Source organism: Protopterus annectens, chromosome 2.part0, assembly GCF_019279795.1.
Source record: "Protopterus annectens isolate FY-2018-M chromosome 2.part0, PAN1.0, whole genome shotgun sequence".
NCBI classification, from domain to species: Eukaryota; Metazoa; Chordata; order Ceratodontiformes; family Protopteridae; genus Protopterus; species Protopterus annectens.
Window position 1 is genome coordinate 93,542,528 of NC_056728.1, and position 24,470 is coordinate 93,566,997.

Here is a 24,470-nt window from a genome sequence, read left to right on the forward strand (position 1 = left end):
GCAATGTATTTCAGCTTGCTGCTGCTGGATTTGAGGTCACCTGCCCTGATCTCCATAATAAGACATCATAAGTAGCATAAATAACAAATCTGACAGTATTTTATATTGTAAGCAGTGTTACTGTTACCACTCTCCACAGACATATCTGGTTTCCAGACCCTAAAAAAGCATACCTATAAGAGAACAATCATCCTTGAAAACTGAAACATCAGATCATCTTGGTAGCCTTTAGTCAAATGACTAGAAATGGCTGGGTAAGCATCAAGATGATTAGTATACATAATAACAGGTAATGGACTGGCAAAATGGAAGATAGGTAGAGATGAGATGTTATGCTAATGAAGAAAATTACCTCTCAGTTTAGGGTTCAGATTCCTATTCAATTTAAAGGGAAGCTATGGAGTAATTATTTGGTAAATAACTACTGTGCAAGCCAAATAATTGCTGACTGATATCCAAGACAAGTGTTTTTTTTTTTATTTTAAAATCAATTTATTACTAATAAAAAAAATAAGGTGAAAGCACTTTATTTTGATACTTACAGTTCTGTCACAGAACCCATATTTTTTAATCCAAAGTGCTTTAAGCATAAAGCCAGTATTGACAAAAAATACACTGAGTTTGGAACTATGATGTATAAAATTTGATTAGCTTAGTGACTTTAAGGCTAGCACTGCTTAAAAATAAGGTCCACTCAGTAATTATTCCCATTTGAATGACCACACTAGCATCAATAATTATATTGCATCTATTCAAAGCAGACATTGATGCAAGGAACTGTAAGCTTTTTTCTTTGTACATTTTAAATTAAAGTAAAGTAGCAAAAAATAATGTACACTTTCTTGGATCACATATTGCCCTTATTTATGGCTGGTGGTATATTCTTAGATGCTGGAGTACAAAGGGATAAAGATATGATTGTAACTCAGATGGCACATTGTTGATTACTGAGCCAAGTGCTGGAGAATCTAGTGAGAGATAAAGATACTGAATGGACATTGCTGGCATGCATAGCTATGGGGAGGCAACAGTCTGCATGCCTGGCTCCTAGTGCAGCCATGAGATGCAAATGTAGCACCCCTCAACATGTGCTTTGAAAAGTAACCACATTCAGCAAACACATGGAAACAGGTGACATTGTATTGATATAGTACATATAGAATAAAGGTACAGTTATTCTTGAGCTTTGTAAAGCTTTTGAAACAATGTCATTCATAAACAATGCATGCAATATCAACTATACTAATTTCAGGGCCAGTATAGACTAAGTCATAAACAGTACTATGTCTCAAAAAGACCAATCTATTAGCAAATTCAAATAAGCAGTTGAATAAATATCTTAATGGTGGGAGGCAGGTTGTTAAATTAAACAATGATACATCCTCCCAAAGTTCAGTCACAGCTGGAGTCTCACAAGGGTCTGTACTAGGTCCACTTCTGTTCACAACATTCATAAGTAAGATGTTTGTAAAAATTAAACATGTCAACTGATTCAGTATGATAATTATTCTACCATTGCTATTTCCACTGAATCCTCATATGATCTAAATTGCCTTCTGCAAAATTAAAGCCATTTATCTGAGTTGCGATTAAACAAAATAGTTTTTGTTTTAACCACCACTAAAACCAAGTCTATACCTTTCTCTTCTAAACTTCAGTCCGCAAATATGCTATCTAATTCATTTCTACTGTACTCACATGACTCTTCATAAAGTTAACCCAGCCAAAATGTTGAAATTAACTCTTGACAATCAGTTTAAATATCTACTGTCACATACAGAAAGTAATTACAGATAAAGTCACATTAGGAAATTATACAGAGTAAATTAATTCTTGTCAAATAAAACCAGAGTCACTGTTGTTAGACGTTATCTACTTCCACCTTGTTTTCCATGTCTTCCTTCACTGGACAGACCTAACCACACCCCCTACATAAACTTGTACAATCTTAAAATAAAATTTGTTGGTTCACTGCAGGTCATAAAAATCTTACTCACCACCATCACCTTTCACTTCACAAACTTGAGTAGTTCGAATGTAGTCATCTCCTCAATTCCAAACAACATTACCTGGCACATAACCTACATTACAAAGCCAACTGTCCTGCCTTACCTGCTTCTACTACCTGAACAACCCCACATGAACATTTGCAGATCCCACACTTCAGGTAATCAGTATCCAATTATCACTAAACAGACATGGAAACTCCTTATTTCTGTAATTATAGTAAACTTTGGAATAAGCTCCCATTTGGTGTAAGACTTATAAATAGCTTACATAAACTCAGATAATTTCTAACTTTTCAATTACACAAAAAACTAGATTTGTAACTGCAGTTCAACTAAGATTCACTTATCTAAAATTCTCTTCACTAATATTCAGTCTCTCTCTCTCTCTCTCTCTCTATGTATCGTGTTATTTTGTTTACAAATGCTGCTAGCCTAAGCTATTACTTTGTTATCTAAAGATTCACTAGATTACTGTTACTCAACATTTTGCTACACTGTATATAATGCATCCCTATAACTTTATTTCTATCTACTTCTTAATATTTCCTTTGTTCATTTCTCTTCCATTCCCCAGCTCTGTTTTCCCTTCTCCAATTACACATCAGAAATATGTATTACAAGGTTACACCTGTTACAGATGTTAAACTCTAGTCTTGGGCAATGGTAGCCAGTGGCCATCACAGAAAAGTGACAGGAAGTTGTTCTACACTTCTAAATTTTTAAGGCAGGAAAAGTCCCTACACCATGCCCACTGCAGGAGGACCCATTTATAACCATAATTTACTGAAGGCTGACTCTGATGTAAGTACAAGAGCAAGTGCCCAAGTGCTCCACTGGGGAGTGACAGAACCTTATTTGGGGAATGATAAAGGTGCAGTTGGTGTGTTTTACTTTCTCCTGCTCAAGCAGAACACTGTAGCTCTAGAATCTACATGGAATCCTGAAACAGAAATAGCATTAAGTAAAAGTTTTAGAGTAGAGTAAGAAACATGGATCAGTACTAGCTCAGGTTTTATTTCTTCTCAGTTTTTGCTTTCAAACTGCTAGACCTGGTGAGAAATCCCTAAGCACAACAGGAAGTAAAGTACCATCTCAGGTGGTATTAAATAAACCCCTGTTAATCCAGGTTTACATTTAAATCTTAGTCATAGTAGGCACATTGGATGTTTGTGTAAAACTGTTTTCAACTGGTTTGTCTTACTTTTACAGCAAATATTCTATCTTAATTTAGTTTGTGTACACTTGACTCTGTATTTTAATGCTCTTATTTAAGAGTATATGACTGAACATTCTTTGCAATTTATAAAAAAGGTTTTGTTGGGAAATAAAATAAAATGCCATCAAGTCCAGGTCTTTATTATCTTTTAATTGATTAATCTATTCAACAGCCTCATACATACTTATCTCTTTTTTAAACTAGTTTCATTTCCTTCTGTCACATTTTTATTGATATTATCATTGTGAGAAGTGTTTAATTCACATTGATCTTTATTCAGCTGATATAGATTTTTCAAAATGCTATTTAAAATGAAATAATATCTCATATGTATATATTTCTTTTCTATTATTGTTTGTATTACCTTGTATTTTTATTTGACAAAAAGACTCAAACTAGCTTGTATAACACTTACAAAATTAATGGATAGCTATTTAGTTTGAATGCTTCTAAGGTTACAACACTTTTGTGGTTTAAGAGTTGCTGATAAGTACATTTAATTTACATAAATAAATGTTGTCACCCTTTTTAACTTTTGCATTAGCTACATTTCCATTTCTCTGAACTTTGAGAAGTAATTGATTATACTATTCTTTCATTTTGTTCTAACAGCAAACTGCAATATTTTCATACTTCTAACATTTAAACAATATCAAAGAATCATATATTTACAATCTTTCTCTTTTCATTAAAATGAGAAAATTGATTTTACATTAAAAACAGTCTTTAAAATCGAATGTTCAGAGTTTAATTCAATATTAAAACACACTGCTTAAAATAGTAGAATGGCGTTCCATCCACACCATAAACCAAAACAAAAACAGAGGTAAAAGACCGCCAACCTCCCTTCTTGCCAGAACACTTCCACTATCCAATATCACAACCTCCGTTCTTGGATAAAGTAATAGAACTCACCACAATCGGTAAAAAATGGCAAACTGCATTTGTTAAAAAAGTTAAGTGCTTTCACTCACTCAAACGTGAGCTTCATCAGAACATTTTGCCAACCAATACACATGATTTAAATAGTATCTTTGGAGCCAAATCCATTTAAAGTGGAAGAGTGCTTAATAATACACATAATATTCAAAATTCATTAAATGATTGAAAAATACACATATGCATTCATAAACATTATCTACCTATTGATCTACTTCCATCTACATAAACAAATAAATATGTAATTAAAAACTACTTCAATTTAGTAATTATAAAACTGTTATACTATTATATCTAACACAAAAGTGATAGATATACTATGTGAGACGAAATTAATATTAATGTAAATCGTAAGTTTATAATTTTATTGACGTGTATGCAATATATATAAAACATATAAAACAATTAACTTTCAATAAAACTCCTACTTACTATTAGGTAGATTTATTTGATTATTGTATAATATTTTACATAGTGAGGACAGAATATGAATATGTTTAGGTAGTTAAATGTTTTTATATGTTTTATATATACTAATGATAATGGACATCAGCTGGGTATAACAGCCCTGTGTTTCTTATGCTTAGTCAAACACATTGCTTATGTTGTGCTGACGAGGTCATAACAAGGCCAAAATCTGCATATCCACAGCTAGTGAGGTTTGGCTTTATTGGCCAGAAATTGTCCAATAAAACAATGAAACAAGTCATGGGCATTCAGACTGACCAATTAGCTAAACAGCTGATGTTCATAAGGGTCATTTGCATATATCCCATGTGCCTCTGATACAAGAGGTTTGGGAGGTCACTCTGTGTAAGTTCTAGCTTTGCTGAAGTTTTCATTTTGTTTTTACAGGTTGGCTTTTCAGTGACCTTCTCACTTATTGTTTTAGTTTGTTGTTTGGGATATTTTTGCAGTGACCCTAATGATAATGGACATCAACTGGGTATAACAGCCCTGTGTTTCTTATGCTTAGTCAAACACTCTGCTTGTGCTATGCTGATAAGGTCATAATAAGTCTGAAATATGCATATCCACAGCTAGTGGGGTTTGGCTTTATTGGCCTGAAATTGTCTATTAAAACAATGAAACAAGTCATGGACATTCAGAATTGCCAATTATCTAAAACACCTGATGTTCATAAGGGCCATTTACATATATCCCATGTACCTCTGATACAAGAGGTTTGGGAGGTCACTCAGTGGAAATTCTAGCTTTACTGGAGTTTTCATTTTGTTATTACTGAAAGTTATTTTGTAGAATTTGATATAGCCCTGGTGAGGTGTCATTACCACCAAACACCCCACTGATGTAACCTTGTAACTTTGTGCAGCATTCAGACTCAACAGTTCCCATATAATATTTCTGAATATAAATGTGTTATCTTAGTTTCCACTTCTCAGCCATTTCTTTAACCCTAAATCATTATTATAGCCTTCTCATTCAATCTTTATGATAACTGTGATTTTAAGCATGCATTTCCTCTCCTTGTAGTTGTGACCCTCTCATGAACTTTCATTTGCTACTATGATTACGCTCCATACGATTTAAAAAACTACCGTACATTACCTTTAGATTGTGCAATGTAAATCAATCTGCTGAAGATTTTACTCATGCGTGGCTTTGCTTGGAAATTTTTTGCTCCTCCTGTGACAGAGATAATGAGGTTTGGAGTTTTTAGTTTCCAGTATTTAGTCATCAGCTGATAAAGGGTTTCAGGACTGGTTTCTGTTGATAAGCGTATATACTGGAATTTAAGGAAAAGAGGAAATGGAGTTAATATATGCATTTTAGAAAGCACAATACTGTAAGGTCAGTTACCAAAATCCTCATTAAAACATTAGGAAAGGCAAGCCACCTTTGTTTCATGAATGTGTTTGATCATTAAAAATTCCTTGATCAATGGTTATATAAAACTATGGTTTACTTTTCTATCACAGCTGTCAGCTAGTAGCCCAGTCTCTCAACAGCAAGTTGTTAAGACAACTGAAAAGCACAGTTCTTAATCTATACCTCAAGTCACTTAACCTATTAGCTTGGAGGATCCTGAATAGATATCCTTCTGGCCATTGTTTCACAGAGTTATTTGTTTTAAAAGAAATTAAATGGTCTAGAAGGTTTTTCTCACTCATTGAAAAAAATTTTCCAGCTTCCTTCTTCAGTACTTCAAGCTATACAATATCTTACTACTATGTAAATAGCTGGCTTAGCCTACTTTTCTTTTAAATCACATTTGTCTACTTTTTCGCCTATCTTTATACTCACTTATTGCTTTAAAGATTGCTGTAGATTAGGTCTTGATGAGGATTCTTCATATGATGCCTCCAAGATATCCTACATCTCCACTCTGAGACTTAAATCCAGTTAGTCAAAGAGTAACTCTTTCTCCATTTGCATCCTTCAGTTAAGTAGACCTTAAAGTTCTGTCTAGGTAAACACATTTTTAGTTGCAGTCATATCAACCAGCATGATTTCTGAACTATATGCCTTAATGTCTAAAAAACCTCATATAGTTTTCCCCAAGGACAAGATGTGTCCTCCAGACCAAATCTCTCCTCAGTGCTGATGGAGGCTTCTGAAGTTTCTTTGAACCCCCTATCTTACTGTCATTTTGACAGCTGTCCCAGTGCCCCAAATCCTACAGTGGGTCTACTGACACCCCAAGTCAGCCTCCAATCCAGTGAGAGAATTAAAAAAAAAAATCTAAGGACAACCCCCCCCCCCCTTTGGACCATGCCTCCCCTTAGACAACAACATTCAGCAAACATTCTCCCCCTAGTTTGGACAAGCCAATCTCTCCCTGCCACTCCATCAGTTGTCCATGCAGTTAATCAAACCTTGGTTGCCTGTGTCATAGTTATTACTTTATCCCTCCTACCAGGCCATCTTGGATCTCTTATTTTTTGAACATGAAAATGAAGCTGAACCAAATCTGCAATGTGACAATTTGCATAAATGACTCTAGTATTACACTGAAGAGATTAAACCACCAAGACAATTTTATCAGCTTTTTGTTACCCATGAAGAAGAACTAGGGTCACTTAACTGCTGTATAGCCCATTTTCAAATGATAAGTTAATTGCATCACATTTTATTTTTAATAAATACATCAAAACTGTGAATGGAGAGCTAAGGGCTTACTCCAGCAGCTCAGAAACTATAATGTATAGTTTTCTTAAAAATGTATCTGCCTAAAGCATCTGTGATACTCTTGCATGAATGTCCATTCGCACATTTTCTAAATGTCATTAGCTAGATGACCAGTCCAGAATGATAGTATGATTTGCCCTGCTTGTCCTAAAAGGCATTTTATAGATCATGCACACCTTTCAGGCATACATTAGGATAGAGTGCTTGGTACACTCCTATTCATATTCTGCATTCCTGAGACATCGACTTTAATAATGGATACAGAGGAGTTGTGTGTGTCTACATACTATATCAGTAGATGTTCAGAAAATAGTATCATTGCTTGCAAGACAGTCTATCTCTCTGTGTCTCTCATCTTCCCGTCGTACTGCACATAAGTTTGGCCTGGTGGCTTTCAAGTTCAGTATCCTATATAGCCGTAGGAGTTTTGTATGCCTATTATGTAGCTGCCTGTAACATATGCTATGTGCCTTATTCCTTCATAGCTTGCAAGATGGATCTTTGAAATAGCATTAATAGAGTTCTGATTATTAAATTTACTCAGATGTACTTATGTGTACTTTGAAGTGGGCTTTCAGGGCTACTGTAGCCCTCAGTGAAACTACGTGTTGATATGCTAGCTTTATGCCATTTTGGACATTAAGGGAGAATTTGGTGTGCAATGTTCTCACTCATTATTTGCTGGCCTTACCTTTCAATGTCATAGCAAATGTCTACATTCACATGCCACTAGGGATATCCAACTTCTTTAAAATACGAGGTTAGGTTATGGACAATTGCTTGCAACTAAGCTATCATGCTGTGCTGCATACATACATGTATATGTATATATATATATATATATATATATATATATATATATATATATATATATATATATATATATATATATATATATATATATATATATATATATATATATATATATATATATATATATATACATATACATATATATATATATATATATATTTATATATATATATATATATATATGATGCAAGGAGGGCATTGATACCATTGATATAAAGATCCCTAAACTCCAGTGTCCCAACAAATCATTAGGAGCATTCTTCCATGGATGTATTTTTCCTAAATTTCCCACAACAGGCACACCACTGCACTGAAAAGTGCTTCAGCTACTCAGCTGTAGCAGCTGGCAACATTGAAATGATACACATTCTCGGCAAATCCATAGCTCAGATAGGAAAACATGATATTCATTGCATATTGCTGCAGTATATTACATCTATTTCACGAAAAGTCCAAGAAACTGCTCACACCAGGATAAAACCAGTTTTATTACACTTAATAAAAACCCATATAAGCACTTTTGTGCCATATTTACAGTTATGTCAGGAACTTCATCAGATAACAAAAAAAGACAATTTACACAGCCCTTAAATATTTTTTTAAAATAATGACATCACATCACTAGTGATCAGTTCTTAAAGAACATTTTAACAAATCAGTAAATACATAAATGCATAAGTCACCCACTCCATAGTCATCTCAAATATTTCAAAGTATAATCACATTACACTAAACAAGAAATAACTAGTATAAATTTAAATAATAAATATAAGTGTATGTCTAAATGTTATAAATGTGATAAATGTGCATGTGTATATATCAAACCCAATTAAAGGGCCAGTTACCTTTTTTGGGCTTTAAGTTTTAAGAGACTAATTATGGACAGGCTTTCATTTAATCCTGGCTAATGTTCTGAGTTCAAACGAACATGCCAACACAGCCAGGCTTCCCCTCTTTCAGAAGGGCATAATGTTTCCAAAATAATAAACTTAAATATGTGTACTGAGTTTTGGGAAATGTGTTTTGCTAGGGCATTAAACTCATAGTGGTCCCTGATGTTTCTAAATGTTCACTGATTCTGTTTTTCAATTTACGTTCAGTCTTTCCAATGTAAAAACATGAACAATTACAACATAAAGCACAGTAGACCACTCTCTAGGTATTACAACTAAATGTTCCCTGTATTTTTATCCTCACTTTGTTAATCATGACCTCGTTTACTTCTAAAATATATGGGCAAAATTTAAAGGTTCCACATTTATACATATATCCAGTTTGTGGGTGTACCCTCTGATTTTAAAGTAAATTTTTAATATTTCACCCCTTTCTGAACGCACAAATTGGTCTTTCACCCATGAGATCCCTTAGTTGTTTTTCACCATCCAGTAAATTCCAATTTTTTTCCTAAAACAGTTTTAATGTGATAAGAATCACTCGAGAAAGTAGTCAAAAAACATGATTTAAAATTACTCACCTCCCTATACTGTAAAGTAACATCAACCTTATAGGAGCTAATCATAGGGCTGATTTTGTGCTGGGCTGAATTCATAACTGGTGTCACTCTAAGACTATTGGTAGGCCTTATCATTTCACTTGCCACATTTAAAATGGGTTCAAAATGTCCTTTCTGCCTCTTGGAAATAACCATTCATAATCTCTTCCAAAAGGTCTATAGGATACCCTCTTTTAAGAAACATATTCACATTCATTTAAAAAGCTCTCCCATAGGGTAACTATTCGGGCTGCCCTCAAAAATTGCCCCTTGATGACCCCTCACTTTTGTGAAAAGGGGTGACAACTCGTGAAAGGGGAAAACTGTCTGAATATGTTTCTTTATGAAATATCTCAGCTAAAAACCTATTATTTTGGATATTCTTTTTCAATAAGACATCTAAATAGGGTGCTTCTCTCTCATTAACCATATATGTAAATTTTAAGAATGAAGTTGAATTGTTAATATAATCCAAGAACAGTTCAATTTGCTGTTTAGGTCCCTTCCATAAAATAAAAATATTGTCTAGAAAACGAGTGTAAGTGTAACAGTATGGGAATAAGGGTGAATCTATTAAAAATCTTCTTTCCCATTCAAGCATGATGATATTCACGTAGAGACCCCCACATGCTGCACCCATTGCAAAACCCTGAGTTGATATCGCAGTTGACTATGAGGCCTGTGCTTAAAGCAACCCAGGTTAGTGTTAGCAGACAAAGAGAAGATGAGAAGTCTTTACACTTTGTTGTTTTCTAGGAGCCAAATTGTAGCCATTGCCTAAGCTGTTAAGTAAACAGATTAATGAGTTAATGGCAAGGCAGAATAGCAACAGTGACAGAGAGTCACCATGGACTATCTCTCTTTGAATTTTTATCCCTGGCATAATAATCTGTCCTTTATCATGGCTTAATTGCAAAGTGGTCTGCCACTGTTTCATGGTCACTGTAATATAGTCAATTAGTGTAGGGTGTATCTTATGCATTTTTAAGCACTCTTTTATCCATGAATGTGGGATACTATCACATGCTTTTTTTATAATCAGTCCATGTCATACTTAGATTCTTTCCCTTTTTACAGTTCTCCAGTATGACTTTTTTAACAACAAATGATCCTTTGTTCCACAACATTCTTTTATTGCCCTTTTGTTCTGCTGCCATAATTGAGGTTTCTTCTAAATGGCTATAAATTCTGTCAGCATCAATTCCTGTGTATAGTTTATACATCATTGGAAGGCAAGTTATTTGTCTATAATTTTAGGGTAGCTTGCAGGTTCACTCTTAAGTAGGAGCATTGTTTTTCCTGTTGTTACCCAGGTTGGTGTCTATTCAGGGTACACATATAAATAGTTCTTAATTATGGCTAAATCTTTGTGCAAAGATGTTAATACTGCTAATCAAAAATTAGGTACTACATCTGGGCCTGGGGTTTTTCAATTAGAGGCTTTTCTTAACTTTGTTTCAATCTCTCTGGCTGTTACTTCATCCCATTTCATATCCTGTACCTTTAAACTTCTTTTCTTTCTTTTACTTCTTCTATCCACTTAGCATCTTTGTTGTGTTCCACAGGATCTTCATAGATTTTTCTCCAAAATGTATCTATTTCTTCTTTTTTGGGTGGTCTTTCATTTCCTTTTACCTTGTTTCCCAGTTCTCTATAAAACTTTTTTAGGTCATTGATAAATTACTTATCGCGTCTATTTTTCTGAGTATTTTTGTTGATCTGTTCCCTGTTCTATACTCTTCTAACAGTGACACTTCTTGTCTTAATTGCTTTATAGTTTTCTCTGTTCGATACTTCCATGATGGTACTTGATTTCTCCTCTTTGTTTCCTTTACTATCCTGTGTTCTTGTGGTAGAATTTTATCTGTTATTAATTTAGCTGCACAGTAAAATATTCTGTTTATATTCTGTTAAATCACATGGCTCTCTATTGATAGTCCTAATTACTGTATTAATTTGTTTGATCAGACTACTGACTTTTTGGGGTTTATTGACCTTCTGCAATCTATTTCTTTCCTTGATCTTAATATGTCTATTTATCTCTATTAAATTAAGCAACTCTTCTCTTAGCTCATTTTCTTCTAAACTGAGGGCACATTTTTTGTTCTCCATTTCCTGTAGGTTTTCTATAGAAAGTTCTGTAGCATCTTCCTGTGGCACATTCTCTTCAATTTCATCCTGTGTCATCCGTTGCTCTGTCAAATGCCAACTGGCCTATCACTCCTCTGATTGCATCAGAGATGCCACAGGTTCCTGTTCCTTCCTTTGCTGTCCAGCTTCAAGTGAACATTTATGCTGGTTTCCAGTGGAGGGCTCCAAAATATCTTTATATGGCAATTGCCCAGTTGCTTCCCGTTCTACTGATTTCTCCATAATTTAGATGTCTATTGCTATATCTAAATCAAATCTCAACAAAATCACTAAATGTTACAACAATATAGCGAGATTTGCCACAGGCTCAGAATACAGAACTCACCACTGCCATAATCTTCAAAAATTAGGTTGGCTAGGGCTACCCAACCAGATCTATTATAACCAACTCATAGTAACTCATAAAATCCTCCACCAACCTTCCCACACCCCCAGTCTAGCTAATATCATTACCCCATATTGCAACCTAGCATCCCTTCGCTCTTCCAGCAGAATGCTAGTACAACCTACCAAAGCCAGCAACTCTGCCGGAGATTCCTTATTCTCTAACACTGCTGGTAAAAAATGGAAGTCCCTTCCTAGTGAACTAACCACAAATTGCTCCTTGCCTCACTTCAAAATATCACTAAAGACACACATGTACAATAACTGGCTATGTCCTTGTCTAAACCCTGACTAAAACTCAAATTACTCAGTCTGAGTTACTTCACTAACTTGAGTTTCAACCAAAGCTTGTCTCAGTCTTAACTAGTCCCAGTCAAACCCGATATTACTCATATAATCTATTAAACCATCCTAACTATCTAAGATAATTTCCCTTTTTTCTCTCCGTACCCTCCTTCAATTAATTTCTTCTACCCCTTTATATTAGCTCTAGCTTCTATTATCAGAACTGTAACCTCCGTTCTCAGCCTCTGCTGCTTTCTACCTAACCTGCCCTTCTCATCTCATTCTTCCTCTCTTTCTTTATAAATGATCTTCCTTTACCTGTTTCCTCTTCTTATACCCTCATTTCTCTTACATGTTTTATTTTTTTTCTCCATTTATAGTTTTCCTCCACCTCCCACGTTGTTGTTGACTTTCTCTTATCTAAATATAACCTTACTTTGAACCTTTTTTCATTATGGAACCTATTTGTAGTTGTCTTTTTATTTTTGTTAAATTGCTTAATATCTCTGTAAATATCACCTTGCTCAGGCCATTCTCTTAAATATGTGACCTATGTGTATTTTTTTCTTTTGATTTTTGTTTAATTGCTAAATATTACTGTATACTGCATTTTAAATGTTTATCTGTTTGGAGCTTTTCTCCCCGGGCCTCTGCTGAAAATGGATATATATCCAGTTGGACTTTCCCGGTTAACAAATGTAAAATAAATAAATACATGAATAAATATATACTGCTGTGGTGCTTTCTGAATTAGATTTTCTACACTGATTCCTTCACTTCGCAGGTACTCCATAACCTCAGTTTCTGTTTCTTTAAGTTTTCCATTACTAATCTCCTTTTCTACTTTTCCTCTTTGTCTTCTTATTTTTGTATTGTAAAGCTTTCCATGTCCAGATTCCTTTGCCTGTATTTATCTTCTAATATCTTTGGTGCTGCTCTTTTTGTATTGATTAATTTTGCTTTCTCCTTTGCATATATATTACACCATATTAAATCTCTTTTTTATTTCCACATCCATATTTCTTCTTCAGATGTCTCCTGATCTTCCTGTTTCTTCTTAGTTTGGGGACTCATTCTATCATGCTGTGATGTAACATGTGTTAAAACTTCTATACTAAATCCTTCACTTTGCGGACATTCCTATAACTTCAGCTTCTATTTTCCATATCTGGATGCATTTACCTGTATTTCTCTTCAAATATCTTTGGGGCTGCCTTTTTTGTATTAATTAATTTGGCTTTCAACTTTGCATAAATATTGCACCACATCATATCTCTCTCTCTTTCCCATGTCCATATTTCTTTTTTATACTTTTTAAAAATCTCTAGGTTTCGTTGTTTATATTTTTGCACTTCCTCAGATCCTTCTTTTTCCAAGCAGATCAATGTTTCTTGGTTTATATAATGTTTTTCACAAACCTGTTGTATTAAAGAACACAAATTTTTATTTGAGGCTTCTGACAGTTTTTCTTGTGGAAGTATTTTTCTTTCCTCTAATTTCCCTCAATCTTTTTGTATATCGTGTATCTGGAAATTCTGGGCTTTTTGCATAATAGTAACAATACATAATTTCTTTCTTATCCTCAGTAGTCCACTCTGTCATCTTTATTGCTCTTCTTTGGCCTATCAGTTTTTGTGATTTTTGTGGACTGCTAATTCCTTCTACAATGGGAAGGTGGGGGGCATCCTCCCCCGGGCCTTGCCTAGGCCTATTGTAGGAATGTTTCTGTATTTTGAGGTTTCTACTCTTGTCATTTTTTCCAGTCCTGGCACCAGTGCACCTACCAGGATTGGGCACTTTTTTATCCTAGGTCTTGTGCACCCAGCTATCTTTTTTATTTTTGACCTACGTCTGTCAATGATATATGCTATATACAATACAGCGCACATATTATTGCCGTCTTGGCGAGATTTTGTGAAAAACAGGGTCTACCTCATGAAGGTACTCACCAAGACTTGAGAATGAATTCAGTTTCAACAATACTATTCTCCTTTGCTTGTTGACTTATCTTCTCTCCACTCAGATCCCAATCTCTCCATTTGGACCTCCATCTCTCCATTTGGACCCCACTTGCTGTGAGGGCAATGACGCTATCAATTGTGCCACTGTGCCACCAGGCTCTGACAGTAAGTGAATATTAGAAATGATACCTTCCAATAGATTGCATGAGGTATTATTCCTCACAGTGCTTCTGCAAAACAGTCCATTCAAGCTTTATCCTTGCAAGGTCTGTCCAGCATCAGTGGTATTGTTCCTTACTGATATGAATGCCTGTACCTGTAGTTAATGTGTACCTAGGAATACCTGCCAAAATATGTTGGAGGAATGATGTAAATACATTGAGGGATATTATAATGGTTAACGTGTTTACCTCACAGATACAAGGTACAGAGTTTGATTCTCACCCTTGGAAGTGAAGTTAGCTAGGTTTAAAATGGCCCACAAGAGCAGCTAGCCTAGTACTTGCCTATGAACCTAAGACTTTAGGAGTTGGGGTGGCATAAGGGGGTTGGGGGTGACATAACGCTTGAAGATATTACCTCACAGATACAGGGTACAGGGTTTGATTCTGAACTTTAGTTATGGATTGGAGTTGATATAATGGTTAAGGTGTTCTACCTCACAGACACAAGGTCATATATAGCTCATCAGATGAGGAACTGAAAGCATGGCTGCAGGTTGTCAAAACTTTTTCAGATGATCTAAGAATGTCATTTGGTCTTGATAAGTGTGCAAAAGCAACCTTTAAAGCAGGAAAACTGTAGCACTAGGAAAACATCAGTCTGGGACAAGAATGTGATATAAAAGAACTGGAGCAAGGGGGAGTGTATAAATATTTGGGAATTGATGAAGGATCAATAATATAAAGCATGAACAGATGCAAATAAAACTTAGTAAGGAATACTTCAAAATACTTAAATTAATCCTGAAAACAGCATTGACATCTAGGAACAAAATCTAAACTATAAACCAATTTGCTCTTCCTGTCCTAGCTTACAGTTTCGGAGCAATTGACTGACCCCAAAATGTGTTGGGTAGATAAGACAGGAAAATAAGAAGGATGATTCATGCTCACCAAATGATTTATAAAAATCAGTGAATTAATCTAAGATGACTTTTCTGCTTAATCTAGCAGATGCATATATGCATCAAGCAGGAATGGAAATCAAACCAGATGTAGATAAAAATCAGGCAGCAACTGAATGTGCCAAAAAAATAAAACAAAGAATATAAGGCGAAGGACCAGATGAGAAGACAAGAAATGTAGAAAAAGCATTAATATAGTTGCAAGTATATAAAAATTCTGGAAGAACCTCATGTTGATCAGGAACGAACACAGGAATATTTAAGGAGAGGCAAATTCAAACCAAGAGATGAAAGGTTAATATTGGCAGCCCAAGATAGTGGGCTATGTACAAACTGGTTTACAAAGTCCATTGAACATGTGGGGAAGCAAACAAATGTAGGTTTTGTAAAACCGAATTGGAAACAATTGCACACCACGTTGCTGGTTGTGACATACTAATGGCAGAAGGACTGTATACTGAAAGGCATAATAATGTGGCAAGACTGTTGCACTGGGGATTGTGTAAACATTATGGTATTGAAGTGGTTGAAAAACACTGAAAACATGATCCACAAAGCATTATAGAAAAGAAAGAAGTTTATATCACATGGGATTGCCCATTACCAACAGTTCAAAAGATAGATGCTAGAAAACTGGATATAGTGGTCCAAGAAAATAAGACAAAAGTAGCATTGATCACTGAAATCACTATACGCAGTGACTACAGTGTCTTACGTACAGAGAGACACAAATTCATAAAGTATCAGGATCTGCAGGCAGAAATGAGAGCAATGTGGAAGAAAGATACCCAGAGAGTCCCAATAGTAGTAGGAGCAACGGGTCTTAAAAAAAATCTACAGTTGTATTTAGGTATGTTACCAATCCATGTAACTGCATATGAATTGCAGAAGGAGTCATCACTGGGCACATTTTAGGTGCTGTGAAGAGCACTTTTGACTGACATCAAAGACTGAAGCAATACTAATTTCATGAACTTTAATCGTACTTTGACTTAGGAATGGGGTCCATTTCAGTCATGGTATAAGAACCCCAAAAGATTTGGAGAAATTAAAGGATGATACCATAATAAAGCAAGTAACTGAAGTAAACACAAACTACCTCAGTAGTACACTGCAGGGAAAGTACTTTCCACACCAGTCATGGCACAATCACTTTTATTAATAACAGATTTACCTCTTTCATCCAAAAGGACTTCATCAGAACAACAATGTGAATTAAAAATCCATTTATATATCCTTCCCATTTAAAACCATTCATAATCATCGGTTCCCCAACTAACAGTACAATGACTTCATTTCCTTTCCCACATTAATAGACATTACAATACGATGATATATGATGCAAATAAAAATATGTTGACTCCTTGTTAAAAACATCTTATTTTACAAACAAGTAATTTATAACGCACGTTTTTATCAAAATAGTACATCCTGAAAAAGCTGCTAAGATATGAAAACGATATTATATATATATATATATATATATATATATATATATATATATATATATATATATATATATATATATATGGGTACCTATCAGTTCACCGACAAGTCAAAACATCGACACTCACATGTTCGACTCCACATCATCGACACTTCATAACATCGACGTTTCAGGTAAGCAATCTTCCCCCTCACAGGACCCATGGTAGCACTCGTTTCTCTGTTATAACGCGTAGGGTTTATGTCATTATTCAAAATTTACCCTGACAGCGTTGTCCTTACCTTCTTAATAGTGAAACGAGTGCTACCATGGGTCCTGTGAGGGGGAAGATTGCTTACCTGAAACGTCGATGTTGAACATGTGAGTGTCGATGTTTTGACCTGTCGGTGAACTGATATAAAATCTAACAATGTTATTATTCTATCATAATTTTGCCAACCCCATTTTCAATATGGGGGCCATGGACAACTGATCAATCAGACCAGGCAAAGAACCTGCATTCAGCTGCAACTGCTAATTAATTCTAGGCACTCCAACTGAGTCTCCCATTGACAACCTCTTGGACGTCCTTTCACTCCTTCAGGTGCTTATATAGGGCATTAGTATCTTCCTTTCTACTTATGTCATAATAGTGTTGATACACCCTGGACTTTAAATATCTCTCCATTTTCCCATTATAATAATGTGAACACTTTTGATAATATGCAAGATACACAACTCCCTTAGAAGTACAACTAAAATGTTTAGTACCCTTAAAGTGGGTCTCAATAGTCGGTAACTTCAGTTTCACTTAATTTGCTATGTATTTACATTGGCTGCACATATCACAACTATATGTACCCATTTTCCTATTATTGTTGTTGAATATCCCTATAGTTCTCCCCTTGGATTTTCTCTCAAAACTGTCTTTATTATACCCTCCTCTTAAAATTATATATGGGGGGGGGGTTCCAGAAACACTTACAAATTACTGGGCATCTTTGAAAACGTATCCCAAAATTTCTGCATGATATTTTGGATATCTTCCATATTCCAATTGTATTTTAAAATCAAAGCATTGTTGTAATTCACCGCCCTTCCATTTGAACTACCACTAAGGTGGCCACTCTATTCATTGTTTATAACATCATTACCTACTACTGGACCTTCTTTCTCATTAATATTAACACCTAATAATGAGTTGTTTTTTTTTTTACCCCATTCCTCTAATATTTCTTTCATCAGTCCTTTAACAAGGGTTTTAAGGTATGCTTTCTCCAAAGAGAGATCCGTGACATATTCCTGCTCACCTTTTAGGTCTTCCTTCTCTGATGTCATTCTCACTGCCTGGACCATTTGTCCTTTTATAATACCTTCCTTTTGGTGGAACAGGTGGTATGCATTAGTGAAATTACTTTTCTATTTAATAAGACTTAAATGTACCCTTATCCAGATCCTTAATTAACTTCACATCTTGCCACAGCTTAAAATTCAATGCCAAGAAATGCATAATAGTGCCGTTTTCAGCCACCCTAAAAAATTAGCTCATCGATACATACCCCTAAGAGTAGTCAGGGCGTTGAGTATGTATGTAGACAGTAACCTGCCTTTGACCAACATGGTGCTAAGGAAATCATTCTACGTTGCGCAAACTTATAAACAAGGGCATGGTATCTAGGTCCATTAAAGTCATCATTCCACTGTAATCGTCCATCAACACTCCCTTCAGTATACACCAGACCAGGCACATGCAACAAGTGGAACATCCATAGTGGTTCTTCACAAAAAGAATAAAAGGTGTAGACAGTATGTCCTATGCAGATTGCCTCAAAATCCTATCTATGTGATCTGTTGAGAAACTATCTATGCCTGGCATACAACGTATCCTTGGATCACACTCTGATGGAACGTTTGCATATCAGAAAAGTGAGCAGCATCTGAATTACTCAATCTCAGGACTTGTACTTTGCTTGTTACATAAATTGGACATGTTGGAGGTGGGATAGGTATATATCACAGAGAATTCCCCTTTCTGGTACTGACTTCCCAGACATGTGAGGCAGAGCACTTCCCTAACCGTATTCAAGTGAAACACTGAGCCAGTAGATGGGAAACTAGAAATACACCCAAGGTATAGCACCTATTTCTCCAATGGACAGAAGTAGTCTGAAAAATCTTGCCCTAGCTTACATATACTTGTTTAAATAACCTCTAAAGCACATAAACTTGCAGGGTACAATTGTGATGTTTGGCTATGCTTATAAAGGCCCCAGTGTCATTAGTCTAATTCATGTGTGAACCTATGAACCTACAAAAGACAGGCTTGGGAAAACGTTTGTATTAAGAGATCCTGTAAAAGAGAAAGAATATGAGGCAAATTATTTTGATGAGACTGAGGAATTCTGATAAGAGGGGGAAGAGACTTTCAGTGCATTCTGTAATGCTTTATTGCAACAGAAAGGACCCACTTATCTGAAGAGATCTCCTTCCAGGACAGGAGAATGAGAGCTAGTCTTTGGGAAAGGGGTAACCTGAATGAGGGGAAGGGGGGTAAAGGATAATAGTCATAAAGCCTGGGGTTTATCAGAAAAGTAGAGATTAGATCCTTTATTGTCCTGTCCTGATTTCTCATGAAATCTCTGCTTGTTAGTGTTTTTTCCCTTTTGAGGTTGTGTTTGTTCTTCTTTAACAAAATGGCCACCTTTAACAGGGTAATTCACCACATTTTTTGAATGGAAATGCTCCCTCTCAAAGTATATAAAATTATTTTTCAGAGCAAGTTCAAGTAGTTCCTCAAATAAATTCACTCTCGTGTGGGACCTGCTTTTTAAGTAAAAATTAAATGAACCATAATATTCCCACCTCAGGTGGAATGACCATATATAAGTCTTTTAAATCTTGACTAAAAAGTCTTCACTTTACAATTCCACTTTATTTTTTCCAAAAAGTCCCAAGAGTCTCTGCAAATGTCCTCCTCATTCTTCAATAATTCTTTTAAACTACTGTCCAGAGATTTCACACAGGCAGTTGTTATCAACTCTTTCCCATCAACAATTGGTCACATAGGTGGATTTTCAATACTTTTGTGAATCTTGGGAATCTCAAAAGTAGTTGGAGTGATGAGAGATGGCATGTTAAGGTAGTTATATTCATCAATTGATAGCCTGTCATCTATAAACATATCCTTAATCTGCACCCTAATTTTTTGATAAGCCTGGTTTAGTTCATTTAAGGAAACATGTTGGTATGCTCCATTCATCAAAATATCTAACATTTTTGCTTTATATTCCTTTGTGTCCATAATCACCATCCCACCCCCCAGTCTGGTTTCATAATACTTAGTCCCAGACTTTTTTAGGTTTCCAGTTTCTATATTTCCTCACGTGAGATGCTTGATACACTAGAACCATTTCTTCTGTTTAATAAACTTATAAGGTCAGTCTCACATATTCTTTCATACATTTGTAATGCTGGGAGGAGCGGTGGGTTAAAGGTACTAGAAACTTTAAAATCATTCATGACAGGGGTTAGTTCATTAAACATAAGTTTAAAATTCAATTTCCTGGTATATTTTTTCATGCCCATTAAGACATTAGCTACACTGACTTTCTTTGAAGGCACAAAAGACATGCCCTTTGCAGACAAATTTGCAGTGATAGTGTCAATTTCCACTGACATAAAATTATATAATTTAAAGTCACCAGTGGAGTTTGTTATCATTTTTACCAGTTGATCATATCTTTCTAGGTCATTATTTCTGTAAGAACCACTATTAAAGAGATCTGTTATGTTTAATTCTGCTTCCTTATTTGGTTCCAGTATGTTCTGTTATGATGGCAAGGGTGTGCTTGATTGGACTCCCCCCATTGGTGGCTCAGTGGTGGCCATTGCTGGTTCCTCGCCAGCCATTGATGTTTCTGGATCCTTTCTTTTATTCTCTTGGATCTCCACAATGGCAAAAAATCTGAGAGGTTGTTAGGGTAAGAATGTTCAGGGTTACCATTAAAATAACAGTCACTGCCTAAGTTATTATTATGGGGTAAGAAACCTCTCTCATTGTTTTGAGCACCTGATGAAAGGTTATGCCTATCATGCCCATTGTCAGTCATCAGCAGGGCGTTGTTATCCAAGCGTTGTATATTCCTATTAACACTCGGGCATGTTTCCTGAGCCTAGTACTTGCCAAAAGTTTTTTTCATCCCAGACTTGAGAAGGAGATGGATTAGAGTAAGAGGCTCTCTTTGAATATTCGTCATGGTCCCTGTTTAAGTTCTTAATTTTTTAGTTTTTCATTAGTAAAATTTGGTTTTCAATGCTGGGAAAAAGTCTGCTGTGCTCAAATTTGCAACAATGACACTCAGTGTCATGGATTATTTTGTTCTCTAAGTTATTAATTTCTCCCACCAATTTTTCACTAGGTGTAACATTGTGCTTAACAATGCACTCCACATAGTCATAACCATGCCTGTTAAACATTACTAGAAGTTCTTGATGCAATGGTAGTCTTTCTCCTGTCGGGGTAATGCCACATCCGTTACCATTTTAGGACGATGTTAGACATGATGGACACAAGTAAATAGTTATTTTCAAGCTGCAGTTTTTTTATATTAAAATAACTTGTAGTCCAAGTTTTCTAACCAGTCTTTAACAGCAGAGCTATTTAAATTAGTTTGAATGGCAGAAGAATTAAAGTCTAAGCTTTTAGTTAACCACTCATTCAGGTTAGGAATATAATTAATGTTATTGTTACCTGTAATGAGGTCTGGATTCATCACTGGAGCCATAATTTCATTTCTCCCTGGTAGTTGCTGACTGGAAATGGTGTCCATTCTCTGTGAAAGCTGAACTACCAACAATGTAAGATTTCTAGTGGATTTTTTGTAATTCTCCATAGTCAATGTTTGTTTCTGAGAAAAGCAAGTGTAATGCATTCCTACTGCTCCTGCCGTTATCCTCTACCACAAAACCACTTAAAAAACAGATAATAATTCCAGCAAGGACAAACCAGTGAAAAAAAGCTGACTACTCAGCAGCATGGCAGCTAACCACAGTGTTCTAGTGCTCCATAAAATAAGTCCAAATGATGTTTAAAACCTGACATCCAACTTTATTAAAATAAAAAAAAACATTAAAATAAGCGCTTTCGTCCCGCATACCCACATGACTTCTTCAGAATAAACCTTCCTAATAGTCAGTAGTTTAAACAATCTTCCAAAATGGTGGTCACACGATCCTTAAGAAACATTGGTCACATGGTCATTAAAAAACCTTCCTTCCACATTTAAAGTGACAAGCAACCGATATTACTCAGTGTATTATTACCAAAATGCATAAATTTATAATAACACATTATGTAATATAATAAATATGTTGGGATAATATTTTTGTAAATGTTTTTTTAAAAACCCATCCTGTTTCATAAAGTAAATACAATAAAATGGTAAACATGCATAGCAATGTTTAAAAGAACTATTTATGAAGTTTTAAAATTGGAAGCATGTTTCTCTAAAATATCAAACATTCTAGCATTTGAAAGCTTTTAATATCAATAAACATGAAATGGAGCAATGTTCAGTTAAACCAGGTCTACATAGGGCATTGAAGTGCAGTTCCCAGAATAGTTCCCTGTCTTCAAGGCGGGCAAGCCCCCCCCCCCCCCCCATTTATATATACCTACTTTGAGTCACAAAGCATTATAAAAAATAAAAGCCTCACTGTTGCCAAATGTTGTTTTGGCACTTTTTTATCAATCTACCAGCATTTGTAGAAATCAATGTCAATAGACAAGAGAAAGATGAAAACATTTCAGGTGTATTCCAAGTATTTCTTAAAGCATATAAATTTTATCTTGGGTTTGTTCATTCAAAGTGAATTGCAAGTAAAAAGGAAGTTTTAAGTTTTGAAGAAATCACTGATTTGACATGCAAAGCAACCTTAAAAAAGACAATACTGCCTTCACTATGCTTTTCCTGCCTGAAAAGTAAGTTTTAATTTTGAAAAATGGATTATTTTACATTAAAATATAGAACTTTACATATACACATTTATGTACACCTATATGTTCTGTTCCTTGATATAAACCGTAAAATACCTGAAGTACAAATAACAAGAGTAGTAATAAATTCAGGACATGCATAGTACTGATTTTTCTTCATATCAAGGGACATAAAAGACCGTGTACCTTTCCTTTTCGTCCGGAGCCTTGAAACTGAATATCTCCAAATGCATCAGTGCACTTTTCCACAGTATGTTTTTTATAACTCCATTTCCCATCCTGATTTTCTCTGGTATTTTCTGTGTGATGGTCAATACCATAACCACACTTACATATATTCCTGAGGATTGTGCAAACACAAATACAGATGTTAGAAGTGGCCCATTTTAAACATAAGGTTAATGGATACATGTTCTGCCTTTAGACAGTATATATAGCAAGACAAAGCATGTATTACAATTCATGATAAAAGGCCTAAGACTTAAAAACAGATCACTTCAATATTTTTCTAATTTATGCACACACACACACATGCACACATACAGTACACACACCTTTGCTTTAAGCAGCAGCACCTAGTTAAAAACATGAACATGCCATACTCTAAAATTCTGTACACGTTCTTCACAGAGAATACTTGTAAGCATGTCAGAATTTGATTGAGTGTTGCTGGAGCCCAGAAGATTTATTTTTGTATTGGCTTGAATGTATGCACAAACATGACGCTTACAGCAGTCGGATGTGATAGTATACAAATTGGTCAAAAAAGTCAAAATGATATACTATCTGTGTTGCTTACCACTACATAAATGCACTTTGATTCAGGGGCTCTTAGGTCAATACAGAACAGAGCTCTGCTGTAAACAATTCAAATATATGTAGAGAGGTTTTGGTAGATGCAAACATTTTGCTAAAGCACATTTACAAAACTGCACTTTCAAAAGCTGGACTTAGTAAACATAAGCAAATTTCTTTTTCTTTTAATTCTTACTGAGCACTGACTACTACTGCAGATTTAACTAACTGCAGTTAAAAATAGATATATCAAGCTCAAAAAAAAAACAGGCAATACCTTATTTGTCATTAATCCTATTCTCAAAAGTTACACCAGGAAATGAATTCCAATTTGGTAGATAATGTTTTCAGATCAACATAATAGTTTACTTCTAATTAACAATGTTTTCTTTTTTTTTTTTTCAAATAAATAACATATGAAGTTTTGATACATAGCCAAGTCTAACAAACTATTTATTTGAGGAGGTTAGCACTTTCATAATTCAGTTAATCGCCCTATCAGACCATAGATGAAGCAATTAATTGAATCGTGAAAGTGCTAATCTCCTCAAATAAATAGCTTTTTTGACTCGGCTATGTATCAAAACTTCATCTGTTATTTATTTGTTAATACATTTTAGTTGGGTGTTCCATTTAGTCAGTGCTGACTTTTGTAATTAATCAATGTTTTGTTTTTTAATTACAAAAATATCTTAATTAATGTTCAGTAGACTATGAGTATAGAAATG

General features: G+C 35.0%; 1 protein-coding gene across 1 annotated transcript in view; it reads right to left on the reverse strand.

Annotated features, from left to right (window-relative positions):
- The window catches only part of TRPM8 (transient receptor potential cation channel subfamily M member 8), an 820,991-nt gene extending 797,633 nt beyond the window's left edge, over positions 1-23,358 (reverse strand). The window contains 2 exon segments of the mRNA XM_044060289.1: positions 5,734-5,911; positions 23,134-23,358. Coding sequence (XP_043916224.1) covers positions 5,734-5,911; positions 23,134-23,358 — 403 coding nt within the window.
- Between the last annotated feature and the right edge of the window lie 1,112 nt (positions 23,359-24,470).